Here is a 13,992-nt window from a genome sequence, read left to right on the forward strand (position 1 = left end):
GTTTGCTGTTGCCTATTACCAAAAGCTTCAGTTTTTCATTACCAGCCATATTTGTACCAACCAAGGCCTCAATTATTTTACTATTTTTGTCACTGTCTTGTTCGGCAAACATTTAAAAAATAGTGTTTTAATCAATGTTAAATGTGTCTTTGGACTCGTACTTCTCCACAAATTTTTTCAAAACTGTTTCTTTTCAATGGGTACAGTCTTCTTTGATTACAACTCCACTTTCACCAGAAATAAGTTTTTTGAGTAAGCCATGGTGCTTTTTAAATTTGTTCAGCCAACTAGAACTGGCCTGGAATGTTTTATGCCCCAGAAAAGATGCGTACTCCACGGCTTTTCTTTTCTTAATGGTCATGATAGCGGCATGTTTTGGTCTCGAATCAAAACTTCACCCACATCTCCACACAGGCATAATTTCGCACGCTTTCAGCTGGATCCCATTTCCTCAACAGTTTGAGAATTGAAACAGTTTTTCAAAATGGTTGGCACATTACTACTGGCAGGGATACCAAATTTTAAAGTGGTTTCTTTCTTTTTTTAACCCCCCAATGTACACTATTAAGCACTTGCACTTTTTTGACTATACTCAAGGATTTCCTCTTAGACACTGTAAGGTTACTTGCAGAGCGGCTAAAATAAAACTGATTTGGAGACCATGTGAACAGAGACATGTGAAATTTAGTGAGGATGACTCATTTCAAACAAATGGATGATCATTTCTGCGAAACAACAGATGAATTTCCGGAATAAAGGAAAATCACTCTCTCCTAATTTTCTAATAGAGTGTTTACAGTAGAAAACAGGTTGACCAGAGCCAATGTCCACATCGGGAATGTCTTAATCTTTGCCGATGGCTGTGGATACATAGATAGCAGTTGACCAGTGTGACTTCTCGGTACAGTAGAGGCGGTTGTATAGGTTGTATACGGGCACTACTAAATTGTGGAATGTTTTAGCTCTTAATTCGTGCTTTTTACAGCATCATTTCTATTGCCTAAAGGGTGCATAAAAATGCTTTTATGCATTTTTCTTCTATTTTGACTTTATAACCAAACATTACAGCAACATTATTGTCAACAATCAAGTTATTCATTTATTTTTTCTTTGAAGTAATATTGTTTATAGATGTATTTTTTTTTAAAAATTCAAATCCAGAAATTGATAAATTATAATCATCTGGATTTGAATTTCAGAAAATTTAAGCTCACATAAATAAGCCCATATCATCTCGAATCACATGAGATTGATATATATATATATATATATATATATCCAAGTATGAAAAAGCAAATATTAAATGTTATAATAAATATAAATATTATAATAAATATTAAGTAGTCACATAACCAATTAATGCCATCTAGGACGATTAAACATTACATCGGTCTGTATAAATATGAGTTAAGTTGATAGTGGTAAGCGTTTTTAAAGTTATCAGGTAAACCATAAACCATGGCGGGTACCAAACGTGACCTGGAAAAAATCAATCTATGCCATGACATAAGCAATAAAATTTATTGCTTATGTCATGGCATAGATTGATTTTTTCCAGGTCACGTTTGGTACCCGCCATGGTTTATGGTTTACCTGATAACTTTAAAAACTCTTACCACTATCAACTTAACTCATATTTATATATATATATATATATATATATATATATGATATTCAATATGCACTTTTATTTTTTGTAGATTTGCCAGTTCCTGGTAAGCTTAAGTCGTGATTTAAGTGCCTATTACAGCAGGGTTCATATATTAGGGGTAAGAGATTATTTAATGTGGAATTTTGTTTCTGATTTTACAAAGTTCCTATAAATTTTTATCATATTCTTAAGCATGAAACATTTTAATTGCAGGAACCAAAGCCACATCTAATGCCCATCATGTCTGCTCGCCTGTGGTTCTTACAAGGAATTTACCAAGTCATAAATAATTCTCTTTCACTGCTTAGTATAACAGCATTACAGCAAATGTAATATTTAAATAGAGGTTTAATAATTAAAGTATTAAAATGTACCAATTTTTTAGAATTTTATTGTTAATGAATAAATGCTCACATATAACTTGGGAAAAGTAATAGTTAAGTACCCCACCTCTAGAACAGCAGCATGGATTTCATGAGACAATAACAAAATTTCTCTGGTGTACTTTCCAAAGTGTGTCCAAGAATTTGGAGATTGCTGCTCAATTTGGAAAGGGCCAAGTATACCAGAAAAGTTGCTATCATTACATGAAATCCAAGCTGTTCTAGGGATGGGGGATCCTAAACAGTACTTTGCTATTCAGGAGAGCGATTCCATATATCTTATGGTCCATATATCTTTAACTTCATTCAGCAAATGCTGGATTAAGTTGCTAGGCTCCTAGAACCATTTCTACACAATCCGCCAGGATAATAATCTATGCCACGAGCCTCCATGGCATAGATTATTATCCTGGCGGAACAAGTCATCACAGTTGAATATTTCTAGCCTGTAATGATGTTTAAGTAGGTGCTACTATTCAATCATCACTTCCTGAATATCAGGATTCCAATGTCTCCCAACACCATAACAACACAAACTGGAAGTAGGATTTGTAAGAGAAAAGATTTTTTTTTTCCAGTGTCCAGTTCTAGTAATATTCACTAGAAGCATTCTGTCTAAGTTACTGCATTTCCTTCATGGTAATCACATGAATTCCTTCCATTATGTTGCAAATATCTGATTATAATCGGGTAACATACTATTAAAAGAACAAACATTTATTTTTCATATAAAAATAATATTTGCTAGATGATTTTGTAAAAATTAACAGTTAGATTTTATTTCCAGTTCAGCAATATTTTTTAAAACTAACCAAAGGAACTTACCGAAATTGAATTTTTATGAAGGAGAAAATGAAAGATTCATTGGAGACAGTCTACCTAGTGGAGTGTTTGAATTTGATCTTTGATACTTTGTGTGGGATGAACTACTATTTCTGTTCTGATCTTCTATCTGTAAGAATTGTACAATTATAGTTTGGTTATACATATATAATTGGATGGAAACTAAATGAATATCTAGAACTTAACAGCAGAGTGTTTATTTTTGCAATTTTAGATATCAAAATTATTAATATGACCAATTAATTATACAGTTGCCTCTCAATTAGCACTCTTAATTTTTTTTTTTTTTTTTAATGTGAACCCCAAACACGAGAGGTATTAGAACCTATAGTACTTAGTACCGTGCTTGGGTTGGAGGTTGAGAAGACGAAAGAAGATATTTGTTGACATTGGACTTGAACTTCTGTAGACTGTAATTTTCAGGAAATACGTATGAAGGAAGGTTGTTCCAGAAAACGGCAGTTGAATGAATAAATGAGGAAGATGAAAAGTTGGTTCTGTGGGTTTGAAGTTGGACAGTAAATGGATGTTGGCTGGTGGCGGCACGTGTTCGGACTGTTTTGAAAGAGAGAGCGGGAATTATAGAAGCCAATTCAGAAGAACAGTGCCCATGGAAGTATCTGTAGAAGAGGCATGCAGCAGAAACAGTACGTCTATGAGAAAGCGAGTGGAGAGACTCTGTTAGAGATGAATCACCACCCCAGATGTGGGAACAATATTCCATGGCAGGGCAGATTTGCGATTTGTACAGAGTGAACAGCTGTTTGGAAGAAAAGTAATGCCCAGAGCGAAAGAAAAAACTAAGTTTCTTAGATGCAGAGGAAGCAATATTTGTAATGTTCTTGTGCCAAGGGAGATTACAAATCAGGGTGATCCTCAAAAGAGATATATCATTTTGCCTAGAAATTGGAGTGTCACCAAAGATAAACAGAGAAAACTGGATAACCAATTACTAAAAACAGTTGGCAAACCATAAGATGGAAGCTTGTTTAGAAGACCTTTATGCCAAACTCGATCAAAAGCCTTTGAGATGTCAAGAGCAACTACTTGTGTTTCACCGTACTTTTCCATTGAATTAGTCCATACATGGATAAAAGCCAGAATATCACCAATGGATCGACACTAACGGAATCCATACTGGCGATCGTTGATCAGATGGAAGGTTTCTAGGTAGTTTACGAGTTGGCGGTTAATTGATTTCTCCATTACTTTAGAAAGAGCAATGGGACGATAATTGGATGGGAGGGATTTGTCACCCTTTTTAGGGACTGGCTGGATATGAGCAAATTTCCAAGTAGAAGGAAAAACACCTTTGGAATAAGAAAGTGAAAAAGGGCGGCAAAGAATAGGAGTAAGTTCAGGAGCACAGGTTTTGAGAACAAGTGGAGAAATACCATCAGGACCTGGAGCTTTCTTAGCATCAAGGTTCATCAAAATTCTTCTGATATCCTTTTGACGGAAGACCACAGGAGGCATTGAATGGAGCGTGTTGGGAATGGTGGGAGGTGTTTTACCAAGATCATTAATACATGAGCTGGAAGAAAAATGGGATGCTAGCAGGTCAGCTTTATCCTTGGCTGAAGTGACAACCGAACTGGTTTGTTTGGATAGAGGTGGGAGCAGAGATGGGCAAAAGTTGTGGCCAATAGCTTTGGCAAGAGACCAGAATGCCCGGCTACCATTAGGGCAAGAAGCAAGTTTTCTACTCTTAGCCTGCTCAAACTCTAGTTTGGACTGATTAATAACTGCTTTACAATTGTTGCGAGCTTTGGTAGGCAGAAAATGAAACTGAAGAATTAGAAACAAGCCAATTACGATATGCAACATTCTTCTCTTGAACAGCCTTAGCACATTTATTGGAAAACCAAGGTTTAGATAAAGGTCGAGATTTTAAAGTGGAGTGTGGGATAAAGGATTCCATTCCTGCAAGAATAATTTCACTGACACGATCTGAGCAAATGTTGACATCAGAAGTTTTGAAACAGTAACCCGACCAAGGAAAAGAAGAAAAGAAGTCTCGCAGGTCATCCCATTTTGCATTCTTGTAATGCCAAACAACACGAGGTTGGGAATAGACATGAGATAAAGGTTCCATTGGAGAAGAGACAATTACCAAGTTGTGATCTGAAGTGCCTAAAGGACCTCTCACTTCGACCGTGTACTTAGAAGGGTTGTTTGTGAGAAAAAGATCAAGCGTATTGGCTGTATGATTAGGATTGTCTGGTATTCTTGTAGGTAAATGAACAATCTGTGCAAGGTCAAGTAATTGCAAAAGCCTCAGCATCTCGACCTACTGGTTCGGTGTGACTAGAAAACGGAAGCCAGCTGGAGTTGTGAACATTAAAATCACCAAGGAAAATTACCTCACTGTTAGGAAAGTTGGACTGGAGAAAGTCATGTTGCAAAGAGATGAAATCAAAAAGCTCCAAGTGATTAGTGGAGTTGGGAGAACGGTAGAGACAACAGATGAATTTGACACAATGAGGTAGAGAGATTTTAAGCCAGAGAAGATCAAAGAGAGGAGATTCCAAATTGCCAAGTCTCTCACAGGGAATATCAGAACAGACATATGCACAAGTACCACCTTTGAGGCGAAAGGAATCACACAGCGAATAATTTGGGCATCTGAGATGAGCAGTAGTTGAATCAACCGATAACTGAGATTCTGTCAGAAAAAGTACATGGGGTTTGGCAGACTGCAAGTGGAAATGGACATCATTGAATTGAGACCACGTATATTTGTGAAATGAATTAGGAAGTGCTTGGGAGGTTTAGATATTTTCGCAGATAAGCTTGCTCTATTAGTTTGACAATTCATGGTGTATTCAATAGTAAGAAAAAGTGGGTGGGACATGCTGTATGAAGTAATAAAATTTTTGGATATGGCGTACATGTGGTAAGAATATACCCAGATCCTTGACATAACATGGCCTCGACAATGCTCCCCGCATACACACTACTCAGACTCCCTCCAGTCACTATCTGGCAGAGTAGAGGTAGCAAGATTATACACTAGCTGATCCGGAAGCCTCCTAGAGAGTTACCAATAGGTTCGGTCCTGTGTACTAACTAGCGGCTGGCCGGCCTGCGAACACCGTTTTAGAGCTGTACCCTCAAAATGTAAGGTATTGGATCTCGCCACAGCGTTCATCATAACCTCAAAAGTCATCAATCATACTGCATGATGGAAGAGAAAGGGAAGGGTTGACCGGAACTTAGCTCTAGAGACTAAACATGGGTTGCACCACTTCAAGCCTCCAATAAGCAAAGTGGTGGTATTTCACCGGTTGATGAGAGTCATCTACCACCTAGTACTGCCTGGTAACATAGAGGGGCGGCGTTCCTCCATGTGGTGTGGGCGCCACACCTTGACCCCTGCTTATGTTGGTTCACACCTGGGTGGTCACCCACCATGTACTTGTGCATGGAAGTTATACCCAGGATTACTAACAGTCCCACCATCGTGAAGGTGCAAGCAGAGGATTTGGCTGTCACAGACCATCCGTACTTCGCCGAAATTGGATCCACTTGACTTGAGTGTCACCCGAATATCAGTTCCATCAGCGTTTTAGACTCCCAGGTAGCAAGTACAGCTTGTCTGGCATATCTGAAAGAATGTCTGTGACAACCTCATTGGGGCCATAAAAACACAGTTCTAAATCAATCCATGTTAAGTGGGGTGATTTATCCACAGAATATAATGTGAATAATTTTAACTGGCTGGCAAGACCAGTGCTTCTGGCTGATTTTATGACACCATTTCTCTATATAACAATATTAAGTGGAGCAGAAATATTTAAAGCTTTAAATATACATAAATTATGAAACGAAACATAAAGGGTATATATTCAATAAAATGTAAGAAAGCTTACCTTAAAATCATGTAATCTCTTATGTATACTTTGTTTAATATCTCAAAGAGGTCAAGTGTCAGCTAGTGCTAATTAACTGAAGGTGAAAAGCTCTTAGAAAAACTTTTCATTGGAAACTAAATTCAACGTTCTAGAAAGACTGGATTTGGAGCTAGATTTACACTATGTTTAGTAATTTTGAGTGACTTCAAAATCAACAGTAATACGAGCTGCTATTGTAAATACAGTCTACTTATGAGATTGATTTTAGCTGACTATGTAGTTTAAACTATATGGTAAGTTAAAATCAATCACTCAGACATAAAATGCACATGAACAATACATAAACAAAAACTGAACTGAAAACAGCATTGCTTGACAGTGCTCCCAAGCACTGTGCAGCTTAAAACAAGTCTGTCAGGAAAAGAAAGTTCCTAAAGAGAAGTTTTGTGAACCTCACAAGAAATGGTGTAGTGACCACTTTGATATATTTTCCACCTTTAATATTGAATGACCATAACATTTTACAGCTGTGGGCACAGAAAACTTCTGGCAGTAAAAACAGCCATAGAAAATTAACACAGAGATGTAAATTACCTGTGGACATGAAAACTAACTTTTGGGGCAATTAAACAGTTCTCAAAATTTCTCTTTGTAATGAATTGAAAATACTTTGTGGCAATCCAGTTTGGCTGAAAATTCAGTTGTTTTCTTGTTAATTATAGTATTAGTTAAAAGTCGATTTAAATCAAAGAGCATCCCTTTGAAGGCAATACTGTGAATTGCAGTATATTGGAGTTTTTTTTTTTTTTTTTGATAAGGCTTCTCAAGCATCCAAACACCTTGTAATGGGTAACTCCTCCCAAGGTGTACTGGAGTTAGTGCTATTCCAGGAGGAGAGAGTATTAAAATATACACAGCACTATAGCGAACAAGTATTTGTCAGTTTCAATATATACAATTATAAATTGTTGTAAACAGCAGCATATGACATCCTTTTTAGAGCTAGGTGTCCTTTAGTTTTTTTTTTTTTTTTTTTCCAGCAATTTAGTAAGTAAAGAATATAATGTGTTTTCAAGGCATTATGTTGTTTACTAAATTGCTGAAGAGTTTTATTAAAACTTTCCTCCTCTACATGAACATATAAAAACTTACTAGGAGTGCACATTTAAGGGCTCCCTTAATCACAGAATGGCAAAAACTGCTAAAGGAAAATTAGTGCTACAAATTCTGAAAAAAAAAAAAAAAAAAAAAAAATTAAGATAAAATTACCTAATCCATCCAAGGAAAAATATGAAAATTTACCTTAATAAATTTCTCTTATTTTAATCCTAATAAAATATTTTGGAAATATTTTAATTTGACAAGTTTCCCTATAAAATATGCTAAGGTTTATGGACTTATCCAACTATCCTGGCCTTTTTTAGTGAAGATAAATATGTTCTGTTAAATTTAATTGTAACATTCGAAATATGTAAATAAGCATTCTCTGGAATGTGCAGAAAATTAGGATTTTATTTATAATTTTTAATAGATTGCACAAATTGAAATTTAAATTTTCCAGATTTTATGTCGCTTGCTTACGAATGACCATGGAAATCTAATTACTAATCATTCAGTTATGCTTATGACTACCTCTAACAGCATGATGGATACACAGATAAAGCTCATTTAAGATAGTAGACATCATTACACAAGCAGAAATAATATTCTTGATAAACTAAATACATTAGGTTCACATTAGGTTCCAGTTAATATAGATGAACAGTGCTCTGTTGAGTCAGTTTGGTGTGACATAAGCACTGCGAAAGGAAAAATAAGAGTAGGAGTGTGTTATAGGCCTAATGACTTGAATGAGTACAATGAACAATTGTACAGAGAAATAGAGTGGGCCAGTAAATCAGAATGTCTTATAATGGGGGATTTTAACTTCCCAGATATTGACTGGAACTTGTGGGTTGGTCACTCACACACTAGTCAGACTTTTGTGGATTTATTGGATGATTGTTTTCTGCAGCAGCATGTTCGAGAGGCAACCAGAGAAAGTAACACTCTTGATCTGGTTATCAGCAGTGATCATTCGTGTATTAAGAATTTGCAGATAAAGGAACCACTAGGTGGCAGTGATCACAGTGTGCTGAAGTGGGATTTACTCAAAGAGGTAACTACCGTCAGGGGTAAAGGAAAAGGTTTTTGCTTCCGTAAAGGGGAGTACAGTGGTCTCAGACAGTTTTTAAATTCTGTACAGTGGGATCAACTGACGATGTTACAAACAGTAAATTCTAAGTGGGAAGCATTCAAAGAATTAATCGTGGAAGCTACTAGACTTTATATACCGATTAAGAAATATCGTTCAAGGTTCAGGCCTAAATGGTTATCAAATGAACTAATGAGACTCGTGACAGAGAAGAAAAATGCATGGGATGCATATAAATTATCAGGTGACGCAGAAGCCTGTGGCAGATATAAGCTAGTCTGTAATCAGGTCACAAAGGAGGTTCGGCAGGCGAAGGCGGATTCCGAGAAATCTTTGGCAAAAGATGCTAAGAAAAACAGCAAGGATTTCTTTACTTATATAAACTCTAAAAGGAAGGGGATGAATATGATTGGTCCACTTGACATCGATGGTTCGACTGTTGATGATCCTGCTCAGATAGCAAACAAACTGAATGAGTATTTTGCATCTACATTCACACGTGAGGAATTATTACAATTTGAAAATGGAAGAAGGTTATCAAATTGTAGCAGTGTGCTTAATGATTTTGTAATAACTGAGAGCAAAGTGGAGGAGAAATTATTGAAGTTAAACACAAGAAAGGCACCTGGGGTGGATGGGATCTATCCAGTTATTTTAAAGGAGGCGGCAAAGCAACTAAGCAAACCCTTAGCCATAATTATGAGAGCATCCTTGGACTCAGGGGAGGTTCCCACGGACTGGAGATGTGCAAATGTGTCCCCAATTCACAAAGGTGGATCGAAGGGTGACACGAGTAATTACAGACCAGTTAGTTTAACTTCTGTTCCGGGTAAAATAATGGAGTCGCTGGTTAAAGATGCATTGCAGGATCATCTAGACAAGACTGCAGCAATAATTCAAACACAGCATGGGTTTGTTAAGGGAAAGTCTTGTCTGACAAATTTGATTGGTTATTATGATGTGGTCACAAAGGAACTGGATGCAAAAAATAATTTTGATATCATATACTTGGATTTCAGGAAAGCTTTTGACACTGTTGCGCATGGAAGACTACTGTACAAATTGGAGCAGAATGGTATTAAGGGTAAGTTGCTACAATGGATAAAAGGATGGTTAAGTGGGAGAAGACAGAGGGTGGTAATCAATGGGTGCTGCTCTTCGTGGACTAATGTTATTAGTGGAGTCCCACAGGGTTCGGTGTTGGGTCCACTGTTGTTTTGTGTATTTATCAATGATATTGATGAAGGTATATCAGGCTTAATGTCGAAGTTTGCAGATGACACAAAGGTTGGCAGGGTTGTTAATGACAGTAATGGCAGTGTGCTACTGCAACAGGATCTAGATAATTTGGGCAGATGGGCTAAGAAGTGGCAACTGAAGTTCAACCTTGACAAATGCAAAGTACTGCATATGGGTAGAAGTAACCCCAGAGAAACGTACCAACTGTGTGGTACTACACTTAAGGTGGTAGAAAATGAAAAAGACCTGGGAGTAATTGTGCAGTCAGATATGAAATTTTCTGAGCAATGCAGACAGGCTGCCAGGGCAGGTCATGGGGTTTTGTCAATGATATATAGGAATTTTGCTAGAAGGGAAAAGGAGGTGATTGTCCCTTTGTATAAGGCAGTGGTCAGGCCACACCTTGAGTAATGCATACAGGTCTGGAGACCTCATTTTAGGAAGGATGTAGATTTGCTTGAGCGTGTACAGAGAAGAGCAACACGATTGGTGAGGGGAATGAAGGGATTCTCTTACCAAGAGAGGCTTAAGTTCTGCAAATTGCAGTGGCTGGAGACTAGGCACCTGCGCGGTGATCTGATTGAGGTCTATAAGGCCTTGAATGGGTTGAGCACACTGAATTCTGATGGGATCCTTCCACTTGTTCAGATTACCAACCTACGGGGACATAAGTTCAAATTAAGAAAGGACAGATGTAGAATAGATGTGCGGAAATTTGCCTTTAGCCAGCGGGTGGTTAATTGCTGGAACAAACTTCCATCTGTCGTTGTGGAAGTTGATAGGTTAAATAAATTTAAGGAGGAACTGGACAGGCATTTGGAGGGAATGGTGTGATTTTTTTTTTGGCTGATGCTGCATAAGCTCCTACACTTGCTTTCTTGCATCATGTGCCGCTACTACTACTACTACTACTACTACATCCCTCTTTCACAAAATAGAGGCAATAAAAATATATTGAACACTTTTGATATGTTAACATAAATTGAATTCAAGGGTACTCAAAGTTCTTACCTCCATTGCAGTTGTTGCTATAGGAGCATTATTGTCTCTATTAGCTCTTAGCTGAACAATCTTACTTAACATGGATTTTCCATCTTCTCTTGTCTGAAAAAAGCATATATATGTACACACACGCCCCCTTTAACAAATGAGAAAGCAAATTGTAATCTACCAAAATATTAATATACATCATAATGTTTAATATGCACAAAAGATATATCTGCATAATAAATCTTCCATAAATTAGTACAGTGTGCTTTTAATGTTTTTTATGCCGCGCACACTTAATTCTGAAGTTCTTATTTGTAACAATGACAAAGAGCCTGATTATTATTGGGTTCTTGTCATTCATTCATTCATCACTTTACTAAGCTTCTCGAGGGCTATGTAAATGGGGGGGGATGAAATGCTTCAGCCCATTTTATTATAATGTCAAATGGTTGATGTTCTGAACAGATAGTTTATTGCAATTAGTGCATAATTCAAATATATTAATTTTAATTATTAAAATCATTCAATGTCAGATAGATCAATCTTTCTCACTTTCACTCACTCACACACAAAAAATTAAACCTCCTGTAATAACACTCCTACCTACAGTGCTTGCCAAGCTTTGATAATCTTTTCTTCAGGTCCCATAGTCCTTCCACTCTTCCTGATGTGTCTGTCTGATAGTGTTCCAGTACTTCCATTCCATAGAAAATGCCACAATTTCAAATGCTAAGATTAAGCAGATGGCCCTCAACAAATTTTTTTTTTAAGTAGGCTTGTTTGCATCAGCTTAAGTCTGTTTGAAGTGTAAGGACATGTATATTATCTTTCATATATTCCTTTTGTGTGAGTAAAACTCTACTCTTTTAATTAATTTTGTGAATGACAGCATTTTTATTATGCTTATAATACTCAAGGTATGTTTACTTAAAATTTATTCTTTTTAATAGCATGCAAAACAGGTTGAAAGGTGAGAGAAAAGCAACTATAATGCATTAAGTATGTGGGTTATGAACTTGCAGAAAAATCTTTGTTTCATTAAAAAAAAAAATGTTATCCAACCCCCAAAAAGGAGATTCCACTTATGTATACAGGCACTGCTCTACTTACATACAAACGACTTACACACAATTCGCAGATACGTACAAAGCACAAAGCTGTTGCTATGTTTATATGAATCAGTTTTGAATGTCTTCATGATATTTTTCTAAAGCAGATTTCTGGAGGTCACTACCATAAAATAATAAAAATAATTAGCAGTTTCCGGTTTATTGGTCTTTTCTGTTAGTGCAATCTATTAAAAATGAGTAGTAAACTCGATCTTATTGCACTTGCAATGATACCGATAGCTGAATTCTGTGGAATTTTACATTATTATGGTTCCCCTTCACTGAAATCTTCAATCTTATAAAAAACGTAGATTTTCAGAATCTTCTCTTCATTCTTATTTTTTGAGCTTCGTAAAGTTGTTACTCCGTATCTCACTTGCTTGTATCACGTTAGTTGCAATTTATGCAGTCCGTGTTCTTTGTTATTGATTGCTTATTTTCTTAATGATTTTAATTTTACAGAAATATCAATTTGTTACACTATTAATTAAGATATGTACATAAGTGTAAATTTATTTTTATTTTGCTAACCTGTGGGAAATATTCTGATTTTGACGCATCATTTAATTTTGTTAATTAGAGGAAGTAAAGTGTAAATTTGTGCTCTATTAAGTAAAGTAAAGTGTAAATTTGAGGAAGTAAAGTGTAAATTTGTGCCTGTGGATATTTCTCCTATTTTCGCTTATTAGAGTAGCCATTTAATATAATTAAAATTCAGTTCGCAAACGATCACAATGACCTGTGCTTAGTACATATTGTATAGTAAACAGTATTTTATTTTGGAGAGTCCATCGTAAAGCAGTTTGATCGTAGATTAAATTAAATTACGTATCGTATTTAGATTAAATTAGTTTTGAATAAATACTGTACTCCACATTATTATTCACTGTATGTTTTTTCAGCCTCATTTAACTCGGTTACAAATTGTAAAATGCTGTACATGAAATTTGTTGGGGTTATAATCTCAATGTGTTGTATTGTACTATATAATATAGGTGTAGATACATCATATTTTACCCATAAATTAAACTACGTTTGTAGTGTGAAGGCATTGTTTTTAATTGTATCTCATATTATGGCTACCTTCACAACGAGATACCATGTATTGCATTACTTCGAATAAGTGACGTTTCTCTAGTAGAGTGATTATTTATTCTCAGTGGATACCACCACCCAGACGGTCACCATTTCAAAGCTGTTGGCCTATCATCAGTGGGTGGGCAGGTACCCTGATAATGCAAACATGTCATCATAGTTGCAAAATGGTTCCACAATATGAGAGATGCCAAATAGTATACAGAATGATACAATATTTGAAGGTTTAATGCACGAGGCATAATATGACATGGGTTTAAATTAACTATATAATATCAGTGTAGATACACCATAGTTTACCCATAAATTAAACTACGTATGTAGTGTGAAGGCATCATATTGTGGCTACCTTCACGAGATACCAGGTATTGCACTACTTCGAATAAGAAACACTTCTCTAGTAGAGAAGACTAATGTTAGGCCAACAGCTTTGAAATGATGACTGTCTGGGTATCCACCGAGAATAAATAACATCAGTCTTCTCTACTAGAGAAGCATTAGTATGCTGTAGCTAACAGAATTCAAGAATGTTTTCCATAATTATGGCTAAATAATAGTATAATTGGATAGATCTAACTACCTCAGGTGCCTTGTTTTATGTTTAGCCTTAGTAATTTTTCTTCCACTTTCCTCT

General features: G+C 36.1%; 2 protein-coding genes across 3 annotated transcripts in view; one reads left to right on the forward strand and one right to left on the reverse strand.

The window, feature by feature from the left end:
- Positions 1 to 13,992, forward strand: part of LOC150078292 (DALR anticodon-binding domain-containing protein 3-like) — a 325,092-nt gene that overhangs the window by 300,403 nt on the left and 10,697 nt on the right. The window contains exons 18-19 of the mRNA XM_090385185.1: positions 1,701 to 1,769; positions 1,865 to 1,980. Coding sequence (XP_090241311.1) covers positions 1,701 to 1,769; positions 1,865 to 1,980 — 185 coding nt within the window. The remainder of the gene's footprint in view (positions 1 to 1,700; positions 1,770 to 1,864; positions 1,981 to 13,992) is intronic.
- The window catches only part of Cdc23 (cell division cycle protein 23), a 268,183-nt gene that overhangs the window by 15,810 nt on the left and 238,381 nt on the right, over positions 1 to 13,992 (reverse strand). For both annotated transcript variants that reach the window (XM_090385187.1, XM_090385186.1), the window contains exons 15-16: positions 11,176 to 11,268; positions 2,860 to 2,986 (exon numbers count right to left, since the gene is read on the reverse strand). In XM_090385187.1, the coding sequence (XP_090241313.1) occupies positions 2,873 to 2,986; positions 11,176 to 11,268 (207 nt within the window). In that variant the 3' untranslated portion in view covers positions 2,860 to 2,872. The remainder of the gene's footprint in view (positions 1 to 2,859; positions 2,987 to 11,175; positions 11,269 to 13,992) is intronic.

The sequence above is a fragment of the Mastigoproctus giganteus genome, chromosome 11 (assembly GCF_048544385.1).
Source record: "Mastigoproctus giganteus isolate SK-2022 chromosome 11, ASM4854438v1, whole genome shotgun sequence".
Classification (NCBI taxonomy): Eukaryota; Metazoa; Arthropoda; class Arachnida; order Uropygi; family Thelyphonidae; genus Mastigoproctus; species Mastigoproctus giganteus.